Genomic DNA, 27953 nt, shown 5'->3' with positions numbered 1-27953 from the left:
CTAAACCTGAGAAAGGAACGAGTGATTTGAAGATCTGTATATGACAGCAACAATTCAGGATATTAATCAGTGGAGGAATTAATACCTCATTGTAATAAATGAAACTAATCAATGGAAGAGAGATTATAGAATGCTAGTGCCAAAAGTACTGTCTGAGAGTGCAGAGCAAGAAATATGCTGATTCTTCTTCCTAACACAATTAGGGAGTATGAGAAAAGGAGGATCTAGGACTGGAGAATATGGCAAGAAATGATGTGTTTTCTAGAGAAAACCAGGTTTTCTTGGGCACCAGATGTTAAAAAAAAAAGTATGAAAAGATGAGTCTAAGTTGAAAGTTAATTTAACAGTGTAATGGAATTTTCAGTGGATAGGGAATAGGAAGGAGATAGGACAGAACTGGCTTGAAATAGTAATTGAAAAAGCAGTACTAGGAGGAAAAAGAATTATTACCTTGGCAGATGGTTATAGTAGATCAAAGGGATTATAGGGGACCAGATATGGGCATTTGTTAATGATAATAATAGCTAGCATTTATATAGTACAGGTTTGCAGAGCTCTTTACATAGTTTAATCATTTGATTCCCACAACAATATTTTGAAATAGGTGCTAATATTATCGCCAGTTTACATATGAGGGAACTGAGACACAAGAGTTTAAGTGGTTTGCTCAGAGTCATATAGCTAGTAAGTGCCTGAGATAGAATTTGTATACAGGTCTTCTCACTCTGAACCCAGCATTCAATTTACTTTGCCACTTAATTGTCAGGGATTAGGGGAAGTACTAAGTATGGAGAAACTTAATGATTTAATTGGCCCAAGGATCTAATTATAATTCTTATGTAAAGACGTCTGGGTCAGTGCTGTCTTCTAGATGGATCTAGATCAGTTGATCTGAATAAGGAACAGGAAAATCAGGGGCTAATTGGTGATTTTTTTGAGGTTTTAAACTGGGCACCTTGTCTTGCCTATTATTCTAAAAACTAAACATTGCCCATTGAACTTCACCTGTGACTTTTGGGAGCCACAGCTAGAACATGATAAAAATTTATATTTTCAGTTATATGAAGAGTGTACCATATGTGTCCCTCTATAACTTTCCCCTCCTCCCCTCCTCTCTCTTTGTTCCCCTATCCTCCCCAGAGCACACCTGGGGGAATTTCCCACCTAGCACCTTACTCTTCTGATTGGTAGAAGCAGTTTCAGGAAATCCTGGCCATACTTCACACTGTAGGCTATCCAGATACTTCCTACTCTATCCTATACCCCTTTCTGAAACCAAGAAGCTTGAAAAAAAAATCAGCTCTACTAATGGTTCCTAAATGAGCTGGTATCTATTTACCAGTGGCCCTATTCACCATCTTTGAAACTGTCTGAGTCACAGTGCTCTTTCAGGGCCATTGCTTATATTTTGTTTTTCACTTTGGAAGATAAGATTCTAGGGCCCTGGAATTGTCTTTGCACTTTGTTTTTCAAGGTTCTTCGTACTTAGTAAACCCTTAAGAAATACATTTTTCATTCATTTAGTCATTATCGATTATCTTCCTCAATCACCTTTCTTTTCCTAACCTTCTCTATCTCTCAAAATTCTGGGTACATAATAGTTTTGGGAATAGACTTTGTAATAAAGAAGTATCATGAGATTAGGAGCCAGGAGCCCCAGTTCCAATCCAAGTTTGGCCATGCGTTATTTGACTCTTTGTGTGATCTTGGATTAAATTACTTCATTTTCTTTCTGTGGGCATCACTTTCCCTGCCTATAGAAGGAGAGGGCTGGACCAGATAAACTTGGCAGATGTTCTAAGCCTTTTTTTTGTGTGCTGCAGACACAACAGACTTCCTTTGGTAGTCTAGTAAAGACTGGCCCCCTTCACAGAATAATGTTTTAAATTGAACAACAAAATATAAAAGACTTACCAAAAAAAAAACCCATTTATATTGAAAGAAAGTTACTAACATGTTAACAAAAAGTAGACCTCAGGGTAAGAAACCTAACTTTAAATTATCTTCTAAGTGTAGTTTTATGTTCTGATAGTGAACATGAATGAAAGGAAATTAAAATGACCATTTTAATCCTGTTAATCAGGCAGCTAGAAGGTGGTTCTCTAACTATTCTGGGCTTTTCAGTAATGGAATGAAAATAAAAAGGAGGTAAGGTAAGAATAGTATCTCACAGAGTTTTGACTAAACCTCCTTTGTAGACAGAAAACGTTAGATTTAATTTGTGCTGATCTTAAAATATTGATGATATTCTTAGATACTTTCTGTATGGTGGTTACTTGCTGCTGTACTTTTGGTTCAAGTTAAGTCAAAATCATTATATCAGAAGAAATTGTTGACTAGATAGTCTTTCTGTTTGAAATATGAATACAGGAACTGATTTTTCTCTAGGAGAGAGGAAGGTAGAAGTAGCACGGTCCTCAATGAGATTTTGTTGGATTTTCTGATATACATCATTCAGAATAGTGGATGCTTAACTTTTTTTTGTTATAGCTTTTTATTTACAAGATATATGCATGGGTAATTTTTCAGCATTGACAATTGTGAAACCTTTTGTTCCAACTTTTCCCTTCTTTCCCCCCACCCCTTCCCCCAGATGGCAGGTTGATCAATACATGTTAAATATGTTAAAATATAAGTTAAATACAATTTATGTATACATGTTCATACAGTTATTTTGCCGTACAAAAAGAATCGGACTTTGTCCATCAGAATTGATCATCATGTAGTATTGTTGTTGAAGTATATAATGATCTCCTGGTCCTGCTCATTTCACTCAGCATCAGTTCATGTAAGTCTCTCCAGGCTTTTCTGAAATCATCCTGCTGGTCATTTCTTACAGAACAATATTCCATAATATTCATATACCACAATTTATTCAGCCATTCTCCAATTGATGGGTATCCACTCAGCTTCCTTTCTGGCCACTACAAAAAGGGCTGCCACAAACATTTTTGCACATACAGGTCCCTTTCCCTTCTTTAAAATCTCTTTGGGATATAAGCCCAGTAGTAACACTGCTGGATCAAAGAGTATGCACAGTTAGATAACTTTTTGAGCATAGTTCCAAATCATTGTCCAGAATGGCTGGATCTATTCACAATTCCACCAACAATGCATCAGTGTCCCAGTTTTCCCACATCCCCTCCTACATTCCACATCATCTTTCCCTGTCATTCTAGTCAATCTGACAGGTGTGTAATGGTATCTCAGAATTGTCTTAATTTGCATTTCTCTGATTAATAATGACTTGGAAGGATGCTTAACTTTTTGACATGGTTAGAGAACCCTACTTTAAAAAAAAAGACTGCAATATTTCTTTAGATGTTTTTTTTTAATAGAAAGATTTTTTATTTCATAGAAATGTTTCTTTTTTTTTTTTCATTACAAGTACATATTATAATCTCTCCCTGTTTTGGTACATAGTCTTATAAGCTATTGTGACTAAAATTTCCTCATTTTGTTATTAGTTAGGCTATACGGGTTTCTCTATATTTAGCTAAGCTACTTCCCATGACTGACACACATAGTCCATTGCTAAGTCACACTCTTAAAGTTTTCTAGCTTGGTGGGACCTGCCAGACTTCATGTTTGGATGGCATGATGTTCATGAGTGTTGGTTAATCTCTATGTCACAATAGAGAAATTTAGTAGAGAACTTTAATGTCTATCTGGCTTCGATCTACTTTTCCAGCTTTGTTTCATTATTATTTACATTAATTTAACATTTTCTTGTATGTCTATTGTACACTCTGTTCATGCTTGTCCTAACTTCTTCCTTCTCCATTCCTTCATCTCCTCCCCACAAGGAAAATAAAAGGTCTTTGAAAGCTTTGGGGGCTAATTTTTTTGTCTTTGTTACCCTACAATAGTAAAATAATGCCTTATACATAACAGATTTTGTTTTCCCCATAAATATTTAATGCGTAATAGGTACTTTCTAAATGTTGATTGAATTGAATAAATAAGTGTTTCTAAGTCATCTAGGAGGGACATGACATTTTAGAAAAATTTCTAGGTTAAAAAAAATTTCTATGATAAAATGACATATTTGTATAGTACTCTGCACAATGCCTGCTAGATAGTAGATGCTATGTAAATATTTATTTCTTTCCCCATGCCTCAATGTCACAAATAAAATAAAAAAGTCTGTCACTTATGGAATCATATATTCTGACAGCTAGATGGGACCTCCTTGTCATTTGGTCCAATTCTAGCTGAATGGGAATTCCCCTCTAATACTGGTGGTCCAGCCTCTTTATGAATGTCTGTAATGCAGGAATTCTTGATCTCTTTTTGTGTCTTAGACCCTTTTGGCTGTCTAATGAAGCCTATGGACATCATCAGAATGTTTTGAAATATATAACAAAAAAATCAATTATGTTGAAATATAGTTATCAATATATATTTATATTTAAATATATTTTATTATTGGTTCTCCTTCTACCTGTCTTAACTGCTGCTTCATTATCTGCTTTGTGGTTTCTTATAGTTATAAATTGTCCTTCTAGACTCTTTCTTCCTTATAATCGCTTATGTAGGTAGCAATGTTGTTAACTCTCATAAATGTTAAATGATTTCTTGTAGATGATTCCCAGGTTTATAAATCTATATTACTCTTTCTGGAGTTCCATTTTTTCTATTTCCATCTGCTTGTTGGACTTTTTAAACTGGAGGTTGCACTATAGGCATACCAAATTTATTATGTCCTCATTATTTTTCTCCCCAAACTCTCCCTCTGTTTACTTAAGGAAATCACCATTCTCATCTAGTTATCCACACTCATGAACTTGGTTTCATCTTTGACTCCTTACTTTCATTTATCCCACATATCCAGTTTGTTGTCAAATCTTTTTTCTCTTTTCACATCTTTCATATACTTTCATATACTCTCTACTCATACAACCATAATATGAGTTGAAACACTCATCCTCTCTCCCCTAGACTATTACAATAGCTTCTACCTGGGTTTCCTACCTCAGATCTTTCCCTCTGCTTCAGTCCATCCTCCACTGAACTACCAGGGAGATTTTCCTTAAAACAGTGATCTGGCCTTATCACCCCCTTAAAGTCAATAGTTCCCTATTACTCCCAGAATCAGATAGAAAGTCCTCTGACATTTGATGCATCTTTACAACCTGGCCCCTTTTTACCTTTCTTGCATTCTTACACTTTATTCCTTTCCATGTACTCTCTGATCTAGTTCCACTGACCTACTTGCAATTCAATGACACTCCAAACTCAGTGTCTGTTCATTGGCTCTTCCTCATACCTGGAACATAGGAAGTGTTTAATGTTTACTAACTGATCAGTGTCTATTTTCAAACATGAAAGTTGGTTGCCTGATGCGTAAACACTTGCTTTATAGTATTGCTATTGATGGAACTTGAAAATGTATATGGGAGGTTGAAACTGATCAGAAGAATGTAGAAAATGGATATTGGTTGGTCCCTGATTATGTAAGATTTCTTAATTTTGAGAGCATATTTATACCTAGTCCATCACTTTGAATGGAATTCTTCTTGCATATGGCAAGGAATGTTATATTCCACTCTTTTCCTTATCCTATTCTTATATAAAATTCCTTCCCTTACCCCGATGTCTCTTAAAACAAAAAGTGTTTCTTAAACTCCTTGGGGAATTATGATGACAAGTGTTTTAGAAAGTGCTTTTGAGAAGGAGCTCAGCTATTAACTATCTGTTGTATCTTAAGACTGAATTTTCCAAGTTTTGAGTTTCCTCATCTGTAAAAATTAAAGTTTGCACTAACTATTTCCATGAATCTTCTTGGACCTCTGAAATGTCTTTCTTTCCCTATTTCCTGCTCTGGCAATCTTACCCCTCTTTTACCATCTCTTTGATCATATTTTCTCCTGTCTTGTCAAGCAGGCATTTTAAGAATGGCGAAACAATTTCTGTGCATTATCTCATTTGATCCTGAAAACAACCCTGTGAAGTAGGTATTTGAGATTTTTTCCCTCTTTTTTTCAAAAGAAGAATCTGGAGTCCAGAGAGGTTTTAACTCACTATCACACAACTAAGTGTCAGAGTTGCACTTTGAACTCAGCTCTGATTCCAAGTCCATATTCCTTCTTTTCTCAGCCCTCATTTACCAGCTTAATTTGTAATCATTCATCTTATCTTTCCTTTTATCATAGTTATTTGTGTGTATGTCTTATTTTTACTAATGGATTAGAAGGAGGGACTGTTTGTTTTCTACTCTTTATATTCCTCACATATATTAGCATAGAGTAGTTGCTCAAATTATTTGTTGGTTAAATGAATATTGAGTAAGCTATGACAAATTACTTAGCTTTCAACAGCCTTAAAATTATTATAGTAGTTTCAGAATTTGTAGATTTTAAAGGAATAGCCTTTAGTGGTGCCAGTAATGCTGTTTGGGAAACTATAACATGCTAAATAGCAAGCATTAATTGAGCATCCTACAATACTGGGTTCTGGAGGGGGATAAAAGAAATAAAATAACCTACCCTACTCAATTCTTGGCTTTATAAAACTTATTTGACTAGTGTCACCAAGCTCTCACTGTTAGAAACAGTTATAGGTTTATTACCACATATGATATAATTTTAGGATTGAGAGAATTATGAATGAGATGGAGCTTGATGAAGGTTCTTTTTTTATGCAGAACTGAAATAAAAAACCCTCTCAAAAACTAATTAAGCAAATATCTTCCCAGAGCATGCATTAAGAAAAAAAAAACCCCACTACATACTCATTTATATAGGAAGGGTTTAAAGCATGAGATTAGCATAATCACAAAAATTCCAATACATAGAAAAAAAAAGGATTATGGGGGCAATTAGGTGGCTCAGTGGATAGAGTACCAGCCCTGAAATTAGGAGGAGCTAAGTTCAAATGTGAGCTCAGACAGTTAACATTTCCTAGCTGTGTGACCCTGGGCAAATCACTTAACCTCAGTTGCCTCAGGAAAAAAAAAAGATTGTTTTAAACTGTGAACTTCTGTTGCATGTAATTTTTCAAAAAACTTTAATTTTGTCCTGTTTGTGTTTCCTTCTGAACTTTTTGTTTTTATTTTTCTTTTGTTGTTCTTTACTTTATCTGTCCTTTCTTACTAACCCATTCCATCACCACCATATTGTAGCAGATAGTTAAGCAAAATTAAATCCATACACCAACTGTATTTGTCTGTATGTTATATATATGTCTTGCTCTGCACCTCTAGTCTTTATCATCTTTCCCCAGAGGTATGCTTGGACTATTGGTTGTTTCCCTGCCTCAAGTCTCTCCCATTTTCAGTTCATCCTCCACTCATGTCAAAGTGATCTTACTAAAAGGTCAAGTTTGACCATGCCATATAATTACTTAATCAACTCCAGTGGCTCCCTAGTATCTTTAGAATTAAATATAAAAATCTTCTGTTTACCATTTGAAGCCTTTCTTAATCTGGACTCTTCTTACCTTTGTATTTTTTCTTACACCTTTACTTTCTTCTGCACACTCTGTGATCCAGTGAACTTACCCTCCTTGCTTTCTTCAGGCAAAATAGTTCAGTCTCCCAACTCTGAACATTTTCACTTACTGTATTCTATATTTGTAATCCTCTTTCTCTCCATCTTCACTTCTGGGATTCCCTGGCTTTCTTCAAGTTATAGCTAAAATTACATTTTCTTGCTCCTCCTCTTAATGCTAGAGCTTTTCTTCTGTTTATTGCCTTTAATTTACTATTATCTATATCTATATATCTTGTCTGCATACAATTGTTTGTTTGTTGTTTTCCTCATTAGACTAGACTATGAGCTCATTGGGAGCAGTTCTTTTACTTTCTTTGTATCTCTGGTGCTTAGCAGGTAGCCTATCTCCTATCTCCACTTCAGAATTTCTAAATAATGGAACAATTCTTAGTATACCAACATATTTATCAGTTCATCATTTTCTCCAAAGGGACAAGATTCTTAATTCCACTGAAAATAAAACTCAAAACCTTTTTTTGGGTACAAGTTTTGTAGTCTGATGAAAATATAGCTAGTTCCTAAAAGCTTTCTTGGACTTTTTCAGACACTAGTTTTGGAATATAACTGAATTAAAAAGTTACGTTCATTAGAAAAAAAAAATTTATCTGTTCCTAATCTCTAACTCTGCAACAGAGTAGGTGCTTAGTAAATGCTTGTTGGTTGGTTACATGTCTTCACAGCATCTATTAGCAGTTGCTTTTCTAATGATCTTACTATTCTTCTAATTTCAAGATGCCTCTGTAGCACTATTGAGGAATCAATAACAAATCATCCAGCTATAAATTCCCTCTAGAAGCCTTTGCTTGTTTTTTCAGCATTTAGTTGGGCTGTTTCACAGCAGTGCTTGATCACTTCTTAGGTCTACATTACTGATCCTCTTTCCATTTCATTATTGATTCTTGAATAATTCTTGAAATTCTTGACTTCCCCACATCAACAGATGTTGTAATATCTCCAATCATTACTGAACTGTACGCTTTAAATTCTATAGTTTTGCACATTTTTGAAAGTAACACTCATTCTTTAAAAACACAACAGAAGAGAACAATGATCCACCTATGTGTAGCATAAAATCAAGTACTCACTTGTGACTAGCAAAAAGGGGAAAATAGTTTGATCCAATTCCATTTGAGCAAGGTCAGATGTGGAGTCAACCCGAGTCTATGAAAAGGAGAGTTGCTGTCATAAAATGATATTCTATCAAAAGTATTGCTTGTTACAAGCACAGTTGTGCTTGTCATACAACATTGTTTTTAGGAGGGTAGAGTAAAACTATTCACATTATGCCCTTTGCCTACTCTCAATGTACCAACTTTAATCAAAAGTCTAAAACCAGTTTTTTATCTTTTTTAGAGGATGATAAGCAGGTAAAAATTGTAGAGGCTGTTATAAATTATTTCTTCATTGATCAGATTACAAATTTGGTAGATTGATAGTATCTCAGACCTGGAAAGAGGGTTAGAAATCATTACTATCTTTTCTTTTTTATCTTCTTCTAATCCTTTATTTTCTATACCCCCTTCTCTGCCTTCCTACTGTATTTGTTGTGAATTTTTATGATACCTGGGTAATCGAAAAATCAAGAAACTAGAAAGCCACAAGTTTGCTATGTGTAAAATGTAAAAACTGTCCCTCCTAAAAGGATGGAGTATCAACATCTGTCTTCTAGATTTTATTCTTATCTAATATAGATCATATCCTAAAAATAAAATTGTTGGAAACAAAGGATTTTACATTCTAAAAACATCAAAATTAAGTACTTTCTGAAAGTGGCTAGAGGTTGGTATTTTTACCTAGCAACAGAATTAACCTTTGCAGAAATTATATTTGCATCATTCTGTTAGCAAATCTGATATTAAATGATAGTAATTTATGTTTTCTTGCTGTTATTCTAAGAAGTTTATACAAAGTGATAATTGAAGAAATAGAAACTATGTAACTGCATATCACTTCTTTGGGGTGTGAATTTGGGAAAACTGAGTTGCTGCAAAATATTAAAAATCTTCCTATATTTGTATTTTGATTTCCTAGAATGTGTACATAAGGAACGTAGAGGGTAAGCTAATAGTGAAAAGTGCCTTGTGGTGAGGAATTCTGAAGGCCTGAGTACAAATACTAAGCTCAGCTCTCCCATTGACTTCCCTTTAGCTTGTGAATGCTACCCAGTCTCTCAGGGACTTTTGAGAGGCTTGTAGTTGATGTTAGGGTCTTTTCAACTCTAATCCTGTGTGATCTGAATCTGATTTTAAGTGACCCTGTCCTTCTGTGTGCCATTACCAGCTTGAGGCATACTAGTTTATATATAAGAGGCATGGATGAGAATTTATTTATATGACTTAAAGCAAAAATTTATATTTAGCTACTGTGACTTGTTGATAATAATAGATACATAACAAATTGGAGTTCGATGCTTAGATTTTATTTGAGGTTTGACCATTAGTAATAGTAACAAGAATAACAATAGTAGCATCTTTAACTTAAAACTTGTTGTTAAATGTTCCCTTCTCCCCATACTTTATATTAACAGCTCCATCATGACCACAGAGAAAGGCCTAGTGGCTGAGGCCGAGAATCCGCAACACCAACAGCAGAAGGAAGAAGGTGAAGGAGCCATTAGAGCAGGAACACAAGAGGCTCAGCTGGAGGAGTCATCGCAGAAGGCAACTGAGGGGATTAATCATTCTGAACAGAAGCAGAAGGCTTCCAATGGTGACACTCCCCCCCACGAGGACTTGAGTAAGAACAAAGAGCGGCCATCAGAAAGCCGAGGCCTGTCCCGACTGTTCTCCTCTTTTCTCAAGAGGCCTAAATCTCAAGTCTCTGAAGATGAAGGCAAAGAAATAGAATTAGCTAAGGATAAGAGAGAGAGGAGTCAGAAAGAAACAGAGTTTGGAGCTGGTCTTGATGAAGAAATCCTTTTAAAGGCCCCCATTGCTGCCCCTGAACCTGAACTTAAAACAGACCCATCTTTGGATCTTCATTCTTTGAGCAGTGCAGAAACACAGGTAAGAAATGGGGAAGAGTCAGGGACAATGAAGATAACAAATGTCATTGATTTTCATTATCTGGAAGCATCTTGTTTGGCTTACTTCTTAATTAACTTAATAATCATAGCTGGAATTTTTATGGTGCTTTGAATTTTCAGAGCTAACCTTCATTAGCTCATTTGGGTCATCACAAGAAATAGAATAAGCCAAGGTGGAGCAGGTGTTGCCTTTTAGTAACAACCTTGTTTTAAGAAAGGAAACTGAGGCCCAGAGAAGGGGAGGGCTTGCCCTGATCACTGAAATAGTCTGATTTCAATTCACTTTTTTCCTAATTCTAAGTCTAGTATTCTTTACTGGCTACTTCTTAGTCAGATAACCCTGACACTAAATAGAGTAATCTAAAATATTTGAGGCTTTATCTTGTAGAAGTTAAATACAATATAATTTGATGGAAATTCAGTAACATCAAGAAATAAATTTTTCTCAAATATTATTAAGAATCTTTACCTATTGCTATAAAATGCTTCTTCAGAGATAATAAAGCCCAACCTAGATCTTGAAGTGAATGGTCTGGCATTTATATTATTTGAAGATTGTGAAAATGGGATACTTATATTATGGTCTTTTTAGTAAAATGTACTTAAAGATATTAGAATAGTGTCATGCCTTCCTAAAAAGAGGTGAGATGCCTTTATTTATCTTTTTTCCCCATTTGGAATGTAGGCAATATTACATGATCTTGGAGAATCCATATTTTCCTCCTTGGTATATATTCTTTTCTGCTCTCTTTTTATAACATAGATTAAGACCTCATTGATATAATAGCATAAAATTAGAGCAGTGAGTATGTTTTTGCTTATTTGTTCAATAAAATGTGGACAATCCAGATTATATTCTGGAAATTACACTTTTTTAAACCTTCTTTGTTCTAATTCTTCATCTTGTAAAACTTTATATATATAAATTGAAAATTACTCTGAGAAATTCCCTTTTCAGGATATGAGAATATTATGAATATTATCTTTAGAGCCTGTATGCATGTGCTTATTGTGCTCACTGATTATATTGGTATATTTTGCTTTTGAATCATCTTTATTTTTGACTTTTCCTGCCCTTCATGTCTGTCCCCAACCAATGAATGGCACTATTACCAGACATTTATTAAGAGTTTTCCATATGCCAGCATTGTGTTATGGCTACAGAGACCAAGGAAATAGGCTCTTTCCTCAGGAATTTTTTGAAATGGACAGAACATGAACATTGATTATAAAGTGTATTTTAAAATATGAACCAGTTGGGGAGAGGTTATTATGAAGAAAATGTATCATGAGCTGTAAAGTTATATAAAAGGGAAAGTTCTTCATCATATATTATGTTCAAAGACAGGGACCCTTAACATTATTATCCTTGCTTTATGTAGGTAAACTTATATTGAAAAACTTGGAAATGGCTTATTGCTTTTCTTAGGAAACCTGGGAAGTTTTAATTGAAATCCTGTTCTTCTTTGATACTTGATTATAGGTAGCAAACTTGGTGGGAAGGAAAGAGCTAATTGATAACTATCCATAGATAAGTAGTTTTGACAATTCTATAGATGTTGATTTATGCCATAAAACAATTATTATCTATCTTTCATGAGGTTTAATGACATGGGAAACTTAGAACATAAGAATTCTTTAATTCCTAATGCTGAAATCAGGATAGTCACTACAATGAAAAAAGATACTAAGCACTGGAGAATGGAGCAGATTCAATTAGATTGAGTGTGTATCAAGTGCCTGTTGTATGTAAATCACTGTATTAAGCACTAGGGGGATATAATTTGTTTAGGAATAAGTAAGTAGAAGGTAAGGAGAAACAGGTAAAAGAGAGACCAAAGTACCCTAGGGAAATTTGAAGAGACATACCTGGGAGAGTGAATGAAAGAAGAAGTTTTATTAAACATTTTCTGTGAGTAGAACCAAGAGAACATTGTACACAGCAACAATAAGATTATGAGATGATCAGTTCTGCTGGATGTGGCTCTTTTCAACAATGAGGTGATTCAGGCCAATTCTAAAAGACTTGATGAAGAAAGCCATATGCATCCAGAGAGAGGACTATGGGGACTGAATGTGGATCACAACATAGTGTTTTCACCTTTTTTGTTGTTGTTTGCTTGCTTTTTTAAATCATTTTTTCCTTTTTGATCTTAATTTTCTTGTGTAGCATGATAAATATGGAACTATGTATAGAAGAATTGTATCTATTTAACATATACTCAATTACTAGCTATTTGAGAGAAGGTGTAAGGGAAGGAAGGGCGAAAAATTTAGAACAGAAGGTTTTGCAAAGGTGAATGTTGAAATCTATTTTGCATATATTTTGAAAATAAAAACCTATTATTTAAAAAAAAACATTTACTGCATTGTGACACTTCCTGTGTCCTAGTACCAAATTAATTTAAACAGAAAAATCAGACAGCTCCTTGTCCAGGAATTCACATTCTAATAGTGGAGACAACACATATAAAAGCTTTCAGCTGCAGATCAGATAGAAAAGTCTGATGACCCATAGGGTGCAGAGGCAAAGCAGATTTCTGGCTATCGCTTCATCCCTGTCTGCCTCAGTTTCCTCAACTGTAAAATGGGAATAATAATAGCACTTACCCTTGAGGTTGTGAGGATCAAATGAAGCAATAATTATAACGTGTTTAGCATAGTACCTGATATTTTGTAGTCTTATACTAAATGCTTATTGCTTTGTTTTCTTCATTCCTACATATCAGTTTCTAATTCTGAACTCTGAAAAATTTTCTGTCCTGGGTCTTGCATAATTATGCCAGCGGCAGCAGCTGCCAGGCTGTATCTCCTCTGTAGTTGCTTCCCAGGATGATGGCTTTAAGGGCTGGGTGGAATCAGGACCTGTGATTGTGAGGGGTGCCTCTAAGTCTTTCACTTGGTGACCTTTGGCCAATAATTCGAATTGGTGGGTTGGTGAGGAAGGTGGTCCTCCCTCCACAGTCACTTCTTCTCTTGATGGCTGGGGTAGAAACAGGAAGAAGTGATAATACTTAGTGAGGTAGTATATCTTGTGAATCTTGCATTCCAGGGCAAACATTCATAGGCTGCTATAAGACAGAGCTCTCTGCCAGTTTCTGTAGGCTTTTACTGATGAGGACCAGGTGTGTTACTAGAAACTTCATCCAAATTTTATTTCGTTACATAGATCCTTGTATAGGTATATGATATCTCTTCTCCATTAGAAGGTGGGCTTTTCCAAGGCTGGGACTACTTCTTTGTCTTTGTCTTTCCACACCCTGGCACAGAGTCAGTGCTTGCTTTATAATGGTTGATGGATAGCTTGTTCTAGCCTGTACATCACAGTCTTGTGTCTTGTTGTAATCTTCTTTCCTGCTTTCTTCAAAGCATTGTTATTAGTAATAGTACAATATATTTTACGAATGATCTCACTTTCTAACTTGGTTATGTTGTGGTCTGCAGCCTGCCCAGGAAGAACATGGAGAAGATCTAGAGTTTGAAACTAAGGAAGGAGAAGAACTTGAGGAAGACTCCAACATAGAAGTGAAAAAAGAAAGTGTGGAACCAAAAACTGAGAAGGAGCTCGGGCCTTCCCAGAAAGCTCTCAGAAGACACCGAAACATGTACTGCAAGGTGTCCTTGCTGGATGACACAGTTTATGAGTGTGTTGTGGAGGTGGGTCCATGTCTTTTCTTTTCTTCTCTCTCCCTTTCCCCCTTTCCCTCCACCCCCACCCCGCTCTCAGTTCCATAGAGATCAGAAATCCTTCAGTGCTGCAAGGTTAAGTAAACAATTTCCACCCAAAGAAGAGATTCTGTTTAATGAGAATCGCCAAAGCAGTTTTTCTTTCCTGGGCCTATGGATTTATGGTTGGTGTTCAGGTGTCTACTGGTTGTAGAGCTAGCTGAGTGGTATGTATAAAATTGGATTTGGAAATGAAAGGATTAGATAGCAAGGTGACTGCCAAGAATAAATTCATCTTTTTAAAGTTGGATCCAATTTGTATTCAGAATTTCTCTTACTCATTCCCTTTAGCAATAGGTTGATGCCTCTCACTAAAAAACATCAAAGTCCATGTGCAAGAAGTAGGAGGATCCACAGAATAGTGCTCTTTTCAGAAAATCATCTGTTACCAAATTGGACACTTAAAATCAACTTGGAGAGCATCTAGTCCATTCCTCTCAAGTTATCCTCAGAAAGAATGAAATGAATTCACCTAGTTAGTGGCACAGGCATTCTTCAGCTTCCCAGGTCCTGTGTTCCTCTGCTGTACTTGTGGCAGCTTACAATGTCTAATTGTGGTTAAATTAAAATCTTCTTTTATCTCCATCTTCCTTTTACATATTATGCTCTTTGCCATCTATTTTTGTGCATTTTGCCATTCAATTAGTCCTTTGAGTCATGGCTCATAGAAATTAGCCATGATGTATAAACACTTAAGTACTTGTTTCATGGAGAAAGCCTCTTTTTTTCTTAATGCATTTTGATATTTGTTGAATCTGTTTTCCTTAGAATCTGAGATTTTCAAGCATTCTTAAAAACCTCTGACACAGAGACTTGATGATGTGATGAAGCATTTTATTTTTACTTGAATACTTAATTTAAACCGACTTAGATAATTTTTAACTTTAAGATATTCTTGATGTATTTGCAATTATTTGCTGCAAGTTACAAAAGGGAATAGTCCAACTGTATCCTACCTTTAATGTTACCATTTTATGAAGTCTTTGGGGCTTCAAAAATATTAAACATATTGGAAGGATCCTGTACAGAATTTAGAATGTGAATTCAAGTTTAAATCCTCTGCCTTTTTAGCACCTTTTAGTGATAGATATTCAAATCATTTGAGGGAAACCCTTTGGCCTTGATTGATAAGGTCCCTTTCCCCTCTTAATTTTGATATTCTTTCATGGTAACTTTAATCTTCCTTTCCAGTCCCTTTCTGTCTGCCTGTCTGTTTCTCTACCTCTTTCCCCTTCTGTCTTTTTCTCCCCCCTTCCTTTCTGTCTCTACTTCCCTTCTTTTTTTCTCCCCCTTATTCTCTGTCTCTCCTTTCTCTTACCCTTTCTTCTTCCCTCTCTCTGTTCACCACCTTCTTTGTACCCCTCCATCTCTGCCATGATGAATCCTTAAGCTGTTTCCTTAACTCTGTGACCCATTCATTATCTTCTGTTTCCTTTCCATGTGCCTCTCCTGGACAGTGCACTGAACATGGGGTCTGGACTTGGGAAGCCTCTCTAGGTTTCATTTCAGTCTTAGATAATTCTTAGCTGGCTGACCAAGGGCAAGATACTCCTCTCTCAGCCTCAGTGTTTTGATCTATAAAATGGGGATGAGCATAAAAACAGCACTTTCCTTCTAGTATTGTTTTGAGAATTAAATGAGATGATGATGCACAGCAGACTGATGGCATTAAATCGAGTCTGTAAGGGTAGAGATCCTTATTTTTATTTTTTGAATCTTGAGATCCTGGCACAGTATGCTGTCAGTGTTTAATAAGGGTTTGTTTAATTGAATAATATAGTTAGTCTTTGTAGTAGGAATAAGGATTGTAAGACTGAGTATTTATTTCAGGTCTTCTGACTCCTATCCCAAAGACTCTTTTTACTATACCAAGAGTTTTTAACTTGAGGGCTCTGAATAGATTACTAGGGGCCATGAACTCGGCTAGAGGAACAAAAATTATGGCTTTATTATTCATCAGTTTCCTTAAATGAAATTTAACATATATTCCTATTATGAATATTTTTTTAAAACCATTATTTTGAGGTATTCATAGGCACCTTCATGTCAGTGGAGTCTCTGATGAATAAGTTAAGAATTTCTGATCTGCAACACATTAAAAAAATCCAACAATACTTTTATTGATGTTTAATCAAGGCATATTTCCTTTATTGATTATTCACAAGTTAAACATAATGCAAATTCCAAGTCTGTTTTGGATAGCAAGAATCTCTCAATAGGTGGGAGTAAAACAAAACTTTCTACAATCTTGAAGAAATGGAATCAAAGGGTAGATAGAATCAAATGATAAGAGGGAGGATAGAGCAGAGCAGTCTGGGAGTCAAACTCAAAAATTAATAGTTCTAAATAATATTGAATATTAGATTTTGTAGAAAATTTCAGAGTATTCTGAGAGGTGAAATATTAATGTTTAATGGATTATCAAGAATTATACAAATAGCACAGGTCTTGATTGTTCTACTTAGAGGAAACAAGGTTTCCCTTAATTTCTTCATGTTAGAGATATCTAGTCTAACCTTAAGTCTTTTTAGAAATGTCATGTCAATTCAATGAACATTTATTAAGTATTTCCTATGTGCCAGGCACTGTGATTAGTATTGGAGATACAAGTTAGAAAATAGACAGTACCACTCTCAAGTGACTTAGAATCTAATGCAGGAGACTATATACAAAAAGAAGCCAGAAAGAAGGGAATGTGGAACTATTTGGATTACCTTTTCATGGAATTCAAATCAAGCAGAGGTGCAGATGAAATGTGGACGATGAGCTAGAAATTCTAGGTCTTGCCCTTTCTAAGGGAAGGGCAGTTGGAAGAGTTAAGTGCTCTATCCTCCAGCCCTTCAATCATAGGGGAGAGGATGCTGGGAGAGTTGGGAGGGTGTTGAGTACTCATGTAAGACCTGACGTAAAGATTACAGATCATGTCTTCTAGAGCATAACAGACCAAGACAGGTCTAGAAGGCCAAGACAGTTCTATACTAGTTTTACACTAGACGTCTTCCTAAAGAAATGCTGTACTCCATATAGGAATTGAATTTGGGACTCTGAAATTATTATCATTATGTTGTTTTAGGATCTAAACAAGTGAACTAAACTCTATTCTGACACTATCGTTATCAAAAATTCTACTATACAAATATCTTATTTCAGATAATCAAATGGATTTGTAATCTTAATTTCAATGATATCTCTAGGAATTGATATCTCAAAACCTATCAGGCTGTCTTTGTGCAATTCTCTATGTCTTCTTAATAGACTATCAGAGAAACTTGCTCCAAAAAATTTCCCCCATATATCTGCCTCTTTTATTTTTGCTGCATTAGTTTTGTCTGTGTAAAAGTTTTTTTTTAATTTTTCGGTAATTAAAATTGTTCATTTTGCTTCCTGCAGACCTCTCTATCTCTTGTTTGATTGTTCATGAATATGACAGTTTCTTCAGTATTCCTTTTAATTTGCTTATGAGAACACTCTTTATATTTAAATCATATACTCACATTTAATCACTTACGTTGGTATATAGTGTGAAATTTTGATTTCTTTCTAGTTTCTACCAAACTGCTTTCTGGTTTTCTTATTAGTTTTTGTTAAATAGCAGATTCTTGACACAATAGCTGGAATCTTTAGGATCATCAAAAACTGTGATCATTTGCTTCCATATTTTGTGTATCTTAATCTTAATCTGTTTCTGTTCTCATAATCAACCTTTCTATTTCCTACCCACAACCAAATCTTTTTGATAATCACAGCTTTATAGTATACAGTTATCCCTTTGACATTGTCACTTCCTCACCATGGTGTTGATATATCACAGGTCAGCATAAGAAACTAAATGGGAACTTTTTGGGAGTTTTGAAGAAGCCGCAGATGTCACATAACGGCCAGCAGATGATATAGAAAAAGTTTAGAAACTCAGAAATGCATAAAATATAGTATTGTATAACACCAATATATTTTTTAAGTACCATAATGATTCAGACGTCTTCTCTGGTTTGGTGGGCCAAAAACTTTTATGTGGATTTTCCAATTCAGAGGGTGCTGTGCCCTTAACTACAGTAGTGTAGAGAGGATAAATGTAGTTGGAGACTAGGTCCCTTCCTATTCCATTTTTTTTCATTGATTCCTTTGATATTTTAGACATTTTCTTTCTCCAGATAAATTTTATTAGTAATATTTTGAAAATTTAATTGATATGGCAGTAAAGAAGTTGATTATTTTAGGTGATATTGTTGTTTTTAAAATAGTGACTCAGCTTACCCATGAGCAATGGATATTCAATCATTTGTATCCATCTCTATTTGTGTAAATGGTCCTTTGTAATTGTGTTCATATAGTTCCTGTGTTTGAAATGGAAAGTATAATTGCAAGCATTTTATGTTACCTATAGCCATATAAAATGTGATTTCTCTACCTGTTCCTGCTGGGTTTTATTGATAATTTGTAGGAATCCTGATAATTTGTCAGGGTTTATTTTATACCCTACAACTTTGTTGAATATTTTAATTGTTTCATTTAGTTTTTTTAAATGATTTTCTAGAATTATATAAGTGAATCATCATAGCATTTGCAAAAATGATAGTTTTATTTACTCTTTGCTTATGCTTACTCCTTCAATTTTCTTATTTTATTATTCTATAAAATGGAAGAGGACAGCAGACTAGATTAGATATAAGAATACAAAAAGAATGTCATTTTCAAGAAACATACTTGAAATAGAAGGATATACAGCGAGTTAGTATAAAGGACTAAAATAGAATCTTCTTTGTTTCAGCTGAAATTTTAAAAGGCAGTGATAACAATCATGATCTGAGGCAAAGCAAAAGCAAAAGTAGACCTAATGAAATACAGAAACTATGCTTTACTAAAATAGCACAAAGAATTAATATCAGTAGTAAACATTATGCATCAAATAGTACAAAATCACATAATAGTGAAGGCCCTGGCTTAATTTCTTGTAGATAAATCTTATATAATAGCAAAAGAAAGAAGTTAAAGACCAGAATAGAATTTTTAAAAAGTTAGTTATGATAAATTTCTGGAAAATAATGAGAAAAAAAAAGAAGTGTACCAATTTCTTCACAAAAATTGGCCACATATTAAGGCACAAAAGTTTTACAAACAAATGCAGAAAAATTAAATGTGTATTTTACTAACCGTCGTGCAATAAAATTACATTCAAATAAAGACGTTTGAAACAAAGATTAAAAATTGGGAACTAAATAATAGTCCTAAAGAATAGTTCATTAAAGAACAAATCATAGAAATAATAATTTTTAAAATTATAATAATGATGAAGATAATGAGAACCTGTACCAGGATTGCCAGCCAAGATGACCAAGAAGATGTTGGTTCCTTGACAGTAATTAAGGAAGCAAGAAGAGGGGAAGGTGGGATTGGGAGATAATGACTTCAGTTTTGGATATATTAAGTTAAAGATGTTTATGGAACATCCAATTTGAGATGTCCAATAGATCAGAAAGATGTTAGGTTTGGATTGGTAGATCTGAGTCATTTTCATAGAGGTGGTAATTGAAGCCAGATTGCAGAGAAATCAAAGAGGATGAACAAAGTCCATTAAAATTGTCAGTTAAGAAATCATTAGCAACTTTGGAGGGAGAAATTTTCATTGAACACTGAGGTTGGAAGGCAGACCTCAGTTAAGAGGATAAGAGGAAAGGACATGAAGAGATCAACTTCCCCAAGGCTGAAATTCTCAAAGATGAAATTAGTTACTTTCATGGCCATTCCATCTCTGGTATAGATAATCTGAATGTGGCACAGCATAATAGAACATGTGGTCAGGGCAATTAGACTCCATTATTTTGGGGCAAGTCACTTGACTTCTGTGTGAGCCTTAGTTTTCCTTTCTTCATTTGTAAAATGAGGGTGTTGGACTAGGTTACTTGGGAAGATACTTTCAGCTCTACATTTGTGTTCCTGTTACCCCTCCATACCACCTGTGAATCCCTCTTTAATTCTTAATCACAGTATGGATGTGATCCTGATTTCTTAAGGGTTTTTTCAGTGGTAGCACCAGTTTTCTCTATATGCTGCTATTAGAGTGGAAAGACTAAATTTGAGTCCAGTGAAAAATAATGAAAACCATGTTGATCATGAAGCAATATAGCTTATTCCACCACCAGAAAGCTTGTTGTCATTTTTGGTTATAACAATTCATGAAACAGTGGAAATATAGGTAATGGGAGAAAAGTATAATTTTGTAACTCTGTGAAAGCCAGAAATAAAGCAGGATCCAAATGTATTACTTTATTTGTCTCAGTACTTCAGTGATCTCTGATTTAATTGGCATAGCTACTTCCCAACCTACAGGGCAGTCTGTCCTTATCTCAGATCATATGATCATAAGGTTATGCTTAGAAGGAACTTGAAAGATCACTTTGTCCTTATTTTACAGCTGAGGATTCTGAAACCCTGAGAGTTGAAATAATTTGTTCGGCTTGTACAGCATGGGTTGAACTAGGCAACGAAGTAAGCCAGCAACAATCACTTATTAAATGCCTTCTGTGTGCTAGGCACTGACCTAAGTGATGGAGATACAAATACTAGCAAAGTGAAAGCAAGTCTAAGCACATTCTAATGGAGAAAGACAGCATGCCAAAGGGAGCAGGAAAAAGGGAGTGGTGTTGGTGGTAGAAGAAAATAGTTTTACAGGGGAGCATGGTGTTGAAGAGGGAAATGAAGACTAGACTGGGCTCCTTCTTTGAATGGAGGCTCTGAGAGGGATCCACCAAGGAGAAAGTGACCCTCCCGGTGAAGAAAGGTTCCAAGGTGAGAAGGTCCTAGGTACTGAAGGACGGTCCAGACCTACACTTGCTGGTCCCTCAGATAATGGCTCCATAATCTGTTGCCAGTTCTTTACTCAGAAGTAGGTGGGACCTGTTACTTGTAAAGTGCCTTTTTCACAGCAACAAGAGCCATCAGAAGATAATTTTATTTTTTATTTTTTAAAGGTATTTTATCTTCCCAAATACATGTGAAGATAGTTTTCAACATTCATTTTTGTATAACTTTGTGTTCTAAATTTTTCTCTTTCCTTCCCTTACACCCCCTCTCCTGGAAAATAATTTTAATGAAAGTTTGAATTAATAATTTAGACCACTGAAATAAGAATATGCACATATGAGGAGTTCTTATAGAAATAACTTAGTCAAGATTGGAGGGAGAATTTTTTCAGCAAAGTTAATGGAGCTTGTAGATTTACTTTAAAAATCATCTATTCCAACCCTTTTATCTTATAAATGCAGAGACTGAAGCTAAAAAGGTTATGTGCCATGTTCAAAATCAGAGAGTTAATACCAGAGCTAGGAGCAAAACTCAATGGATTCATTGGTCAATGATATTTCCCTTATGCCTATCTGAAGTTAGTTAGGTTATCAGAAACCCAGATATTTGAAATATATATAAAACCACTTTGATCCAGAGATAAATAACTTTGGAAATGTAATCCTTATATTTTAAGTGCTTCTAATATTATTGTTTTTAAAAATTGATTGAGATATTTTATTTTTGTATCACTTTGAATTTCCCCTGTGTCCTTTCTCCTTTCACCTCCCAGAGAATTGTTTCATGTAATAAAAGCTTTACAGTGATTTATTATTAATTATCTTGTAACATTTTACATGTGAGCTTCAAAAAGCAAGTACTTAACCCAGTTTGAATATTGCTACTGATACTACTAATTAATTTGATGATCAGGTATGGTATAATAGCCTAGGTAAAATCCCTGTAAGAACCATTCAGATAGGTCACTTTGTATGTTATGTTGAATTTGGACTGTTACTGAAGGAAATTACGAAGAGTCTACTTTAGCATCTTGAGACATTTTTTCCTGGGATAATGAATCATGGATGGTGAAGAGACTGAAATTCAGCAACCACAATTAGCTGTCAATGTAGACAGCTGCTTCCAATTAATTCAGTGGCTGTACAGACAATAGCCCATTGCTTGCTCAGGGAAATCATGCCCTAAAGAGGCAGTGGGCAGTATAAAATCTCCTTTGCACTATAGACAACAGAACTCTCTAATTCTGGCACTACTCCCAAGTCACTTTGTGCCAGCTGTGCATAGTCATTCATAGTGACATTGCATGGAGCTTTGATTTTTCAGTTGTGTACTGGATTAGTTACCTGAAGGTTTTTTAATATTAAAAGGTAAGAGAAATGACCAAATGAAACAATTTTTACTTGATGCTAAGTGCAGAGGCAGTATACCAGTTGTTCACCTTTTTTGTTCTACATGAAACAACTGCCCCATCCCCTGTCTGCCTATTATTTCCATCTATCCTCTCTTTGCCTATCGGCCCTATCCATCCTTCAAAGTCAACCTCAAATTTCCTGAAGCCTTTTCTGACCCTGGCCTCTTTTAAGTCTCTGCTAAAGTTCCACTTTTTGCAAGAAACCTTTCTTGGCCCACCTTAATCTTAGTACCATCCCTTTTGTTTCTAGTTTATCCTCTGTATATCTTGTTTGTACATAGTTGTTTGCATGTCTCTCTCCAAAAGATTATGAGTTCCTTGAGATCAGGGACTGGTGTGTGTGTGTGTGTGTGTGTATGTCCACAGCACATGCATGTATACATGCATGTGCACATACACAGATATTTGTTTCTTTTTGCTTTATTTTAGTCCTTTGTATTTGTACAGTAAGTTTTTCCTCATATCAAGCACAAGTTAACTTCTTTGCCATTTCCACCTTAGTTCTGCCCTCTGGGTCTGAACAAAAGATATCAAATCCCTTTTCTGTATAACAGCTTTTTCTTTAGGGTAGTTCTCATATCCCATCCCCACAAACTCATCTCAGCCAAGTCTTCTCTTTTCAGATAAAACATGCCTAATACTTTTAGCTTGTATCATGTGGCCTGGTCTTTTGTGTCTTTACCATTCTGGATCCCCTCTTCTAGATGCTCTCAAGTTTTAAAATTAGTCACTAGTATTTTTTAAGCACCCACCATATACCAAGAATTATGAAAGGTGCTAAAGATACAAAGACAAAAGCAAATCAGACCTAGTCTAAAAGAAGCTTATATTCTATCAAGGAATGAAACATACTTATGGAAGAATATACATATGGAAGAATACACAAAACAGTCATAAATTAACTTTGGATTGGAAGACACTAGTAGTCGAGGGGATCAAGAAAGCTGTCAAACAAAATATTGAGCTTGGGCTGAGTCTTGAATAAAGCCAGAAATTCCAAGAAGATACATTTGAAGGCCTAACTTAGATTCTGTGTGTGTTAGTGGAATTAAGGGAGGGATGTTGTTGAGACAGAAACAAGATCTAATAGCAGATTGAATATTTAAGATGACAGAATACAGAATTGACACTGCAACCAGTGCTGCAAACCTGGGTGACTGAAAATATAGTAGGCGAGCAACCAAGTGCTCCAGCATTTGGCTGATCAGGGCAAAGCCTAGTTGGACTATTCCTTAGTCCTGGAGGAACTAATTCCTAACCTTTTAGAACAAGGACAATGTCACTGTTATTGACAATAGGCATTTATTAAATAGTTATTATGTGCTGATATGTGCAAAAATGTTTGTAGCAGTCCTTTGTGTAATGGCAAGGAACTAGAAATTAGTAGATACCAGTCATTTAGGGAATGGCTGAATAAGTTGTGGTATGTAAATGTAATGGAATATTATTATTCAATAAGAAATGATGAGTAGGGTGATTTCAGAAAAGTCTGGAAAAACTTCCACGAACTAATGCTAAGTGAAGTAGGTAGAACCAACTTATATATATAACAACAAGATTATGTGATGATCAATTCTGCTAGATTTGGCTCATTTCAACAGTGAGGTGATTCAGACAAATTCCAATAGACTTGTGATGGAAAGTGCCATCCATATCCAGAGAGAGGACTGTGGAGACTGAATATAGATCAAAAGCATAGTATTTTCACCCTTATATTGTTGTTTGTTTGCTTGTTTTTCCTCTTTCTTAAGTTTTTTTCCCTTTTGATCTTATTTTTCTTGTGCATGATCAATATGGAAATATGTTTAGAAAAACTGTATATGTTTAATCTATATCACATTACTACTGTCTTGGCAAGGGGGAAAAGAGGAAGAGAGAGAAAAATTTGGAATACAGGGTTCTTTTTTTTTTTTTTTTTTTTTAAATAATAGCTTTTGGAAACTGAGTGGATGCCCATCAATTGGAGAATGGTTGGGTAAATTGTGGTATATGAATGTTATGGAATATCATTGTTCTGTAAGAAATGACCAGCAGGATGAATACAGAGAGGCTTGGAGAGAATTACATGAACTGATGCTAAGTGAAATGAGAAGAACCAAGAGATCATTATATACGTCAACAACGATACTGTATGAAGATGTAATCTGATGGAAGTGGATTTCTTTGAAAAAGAGACTTAATTCAGTTTCAGTTGATCAATGATGGACAGAAGCAGCTACACCCAAAGAAAAAAACACTGGGAAACGAATGTAAACTGTTGCATTTTTGTTTTTCTTCCCGGGTTATTTCTACCTTCTGAATCCAATTCTCCCTGTGCAACAAGAAAACTGTTTGGATCTGCACACATACATTGTATCTAGGATATACCAGGACATATTCAACATATATAGGACTGCTTGCCATCTAGGGGAGGGGGTGAAGGGTGGGAGGGAAAAATCGGAACAGAAGTGAGTGCAAGGGATAATGTTGTAAAATAATTACCCTGGCATGGATTCTGTCAATAAAAAGTTACTATAATAAAAAAAAATAATAGCTTTTTATTTTCAAAATACACACAAAGACAGTTTTCAACATTCACCCTTTTAAGCCCTTGTGTTCCAAATTTTTTTCTCTCCCTTCCCCTCCTGCCCTAGATAGCAAGTAATCCAAAATAGGTTAAACATTCGAAATTTTTCTAAACATATTTTCACATTTATCATGTCACATGAGAAAGACAACATGAAAAAGGAAAAAAAGAGAAAAAAAAGCAAGCAAATAAAAACAAAAAAGGTGAAAATACTATATTGTGATCCATGCTCAGTCCCCACAGCCCTCTTTCTGGATGCAGATGGATGCAGATGGCTCTCTCCATCACAAGTCTGTTGGAATAAACCTGAATGATTTCATTGTTGAAAAGAGCCACATCCATCAGCATTGATCATCGCATAATTTTATTGTTGCTGTGTGTGATGTTCTCTTGGTTCTACCCACTTCCCTCAGTGTCAGTTCATGTAAGTTTCTCCAGGACTTTCTGAAATCAGCCTGCTCATCATTTCTTACAGAATAGTAATATTCCATAACATTTATATACCAAAACTTACTCAGCCATTCCCCAACTAATGGGATTCCACTCAGTTTCCAGTTCCTTGTCTCTACAAAAAGGGCTGCTACAAACATTTTATACATGTGGGTCTTTTTCACTTTTTAATGATCTCTTTGGGATGTAGACCCAATAGAGATACTGCTGTATCAAAGAGTATGCACAGTTTGATAGTGCTTTGGGTATAAGTCCAAATTACTCTCCAAAATGGTTGGATGAGTTCACAACTCACTCCATCAACAATGTATTAGTGTCCCAGTTTCCCACATTTCCTCCAACATTTATCATCTTTTTGTTTTGTTAGCCAATTTGAGAGGTATGTAGTGGTACCTCAGAGTTGTCTTAATCTGCGTTTCTCTAATCAATAGTGATTTAGAGAATTTTTTCATATGACTAGAAATGGCTTTACTTTCTTCATTTGAAAATTGTCTGTTCATATCCCTTGACTACTTATCAAGTGGAGAATGGCTTGTATTCTTATAAATTTGAGTCATTTCTCTATATATTTTAGAAATGTGGCCTTTATCAGAACCCTTGTATGTAACAAAATTTTCCCAGTTTATTGCTTCCCTCCTAATCTTGTCAGCATTGGTTTTGTTTATACATTGGCTTGAAAGTAGAAGGTTTTGCTGAAAACTATCTTTTCATATATTTGGGGAAAAATGCTATTATTGAAATTTTAAAAAACTTATTACATGCTAGGCATTAGGCTAAGGAAATGCAGGAAAAAGCAAAAAATATTGGCTCTGTCTTCAAGGAACTTACATTTTAATGAGGGACATAACTTGCAAACAATTCTGTATATCTAAGGTATATACTGTGTCAGGGGGAGGTATTCTTAGAGGGAAGCATTGGCAATCAGGGAACTTGCAAGGGCTTCTTGCCAAAAATAGAATTCGATCTGAGTTTTAAAGGAAGTGAGGGGAATCTAGGAGTTAAGATTTGAGGAGTCAGAGCATTCTAGGCCTGGAGAACAGCTAATGAAAAGATCAGGAGATGAGAGATAGAGTATCTTGCTCAAGGAACAGCGAGAAGGATAGGATGAAGGGGGGCAGTGAAGAAGAAAACTGGAACAATGGGAAGGGGCCAGGTATCAAAGTGCTTTAGAGAGATGATTTTATATTTGATTGTGAAGAGAGCCACTGGGGTTTCTTCCAGTTGACATGCTTAGATCCACACAATAGGAAAATCACTTTGACAGATGAATAAAGGATAGATTGGAATGGGGAGAAATTTTAGGCATAGCTTAGGCAAGCTTTTATAGTAGTCTGAGTAAAAGTAGATGAGGGTCTGAACACCACCTCAGGTAGCTATCTGAATGGAGACAAGGGTACACATAATGATGATGATGATGATAATGATGATAACAGTTATATAGTATTTTATGATTTGCAAAGCACTTTATAAATATTACCTTATCTTATTCTCACAACAACTCTGATAGGTAAGTGCTTTTATACTATTATTTCCAATTTACTTGGAGAGAAAGAAGGTAAACAACTTGTCTAGGATTACATAGCTAGTAAGTATCTAAAATAAAACTCATATTTTCTTGGCTCCAGATCTAGAATTCTTTCTGCTGTGTCTGTCTCATAATAACTGAGAGAGGTTATGAAAGTAGAAACAAAATAAGTCTTGGCAACAGATTGAATATGTTGAGTGAGAGAGAATAATGATTTGAAGATAACTATTGTGGGGCTGCATGTTTGGGAAGTGATGGTAATAAGGAAGTTTGGTTAAGAAGAGAGGACAAATAATGAATTGTGTTGTAGAAATGTGGAACTTGATGTTTTTAGGGGCTTCCAGTTAGAGAAATTCAGTAGGCATTTAAGGGCACAAGATTAGAGGTGGGAAGAGGTTAAGATTGGCTCTGCAGAGGGGGAAGAAATTAGTGCCAGGTCAGGCCAGGAAGTACAGCCATAGTTAGTGGGCATGTTCTAGATGGGCGATATCAGGCAAATGAGACTTAAAGAGCATGATTAGAAAAAACTCAGGAGAGGCAGTGTCATGAAAAGCTAGAAAGGTAATCATCATACTTTCCCAAAGCACATAATACAGTGTCTTGTATGTGCAAGTTTAGTAAATATTAATTGAATTAAATGCATTTCACCTCATCTTAAATGTTATGTATTTGCAGAAACACGCTAAAGGACAAGACCTGATAAAGAAAGTATGTGAACATCTCAATCTTTTGGAAGAAGACTACTTCGGTCTAGCTATATGGGATAATGCAACTTCCAAGGTAAAGAAATAATTACAGTATATGGAAATATCTAGACATTTTCTTTTTAATTTATTATTTAGTGTAAATATATATATGTACACTCGATTCCCCAAAGTAAAAATGATATTCTTAGGAATTATTTTTTAATTCTTTAATATTCCAGTCATTTTCTGTTTTCAGGGTTACTTTTCATT

At 35.2% G+C, this 27953-nt stretch overlaps 1 protein-coding gene across 31 annotated transcripts in view; it reads left to right on the top strand.

The window, feature by feature from the left end:
• The window catches only part of EPB41 (erythrocyte membrane protein band 4.1), a 210193-nt gene that overhangs the window by 86562 nt on the left and 95678 nt on the right, over positions 1–27953 (top strand). For 29 of the 31 annotated variants that reach the window (XM_031962426.1, XM_031962422.1, XM_031962425.1 and 26 more), the window contains exons 2-4: positions 10021–10498; positions 13963–14175; positions 27673–27777. In XM_031962426.1, the coding sequence (XP_031818286.1) occupies positions 10028–10498; positions 13963–14175; positions 27673–27777 (789 nt within the window). In that variant the 5' untranslated portion in view covers positions 10021–10027. The remainder of the gene's footprint in view (positions 1–10020; positions 10499–13962; positions 14176–27672; positions 27778–27953) is intronic. The other 2 variants (XM_031962445.1, XM_031962435.1) reach the window with 1 other exon arrangement.

This window comes from Sarcophilus harrisii, chromosome 3, assembly GCF_902635505.1.
Source record: "Sarcophilus harrisii chromosome 3, mSarHar1.11, whole genome shotgun sequence".
NCBI lineage: Eukaryota > Metazoa > Chordata > Mammalia > Dasyuromorphia > Dasyuridae > Sarcophilus > Sarcophilus harrisii.
Note: the sequence above shows the minus strand (reverse complement) of the source record. Positions and strands in the feature narration are given on the sequence as shown.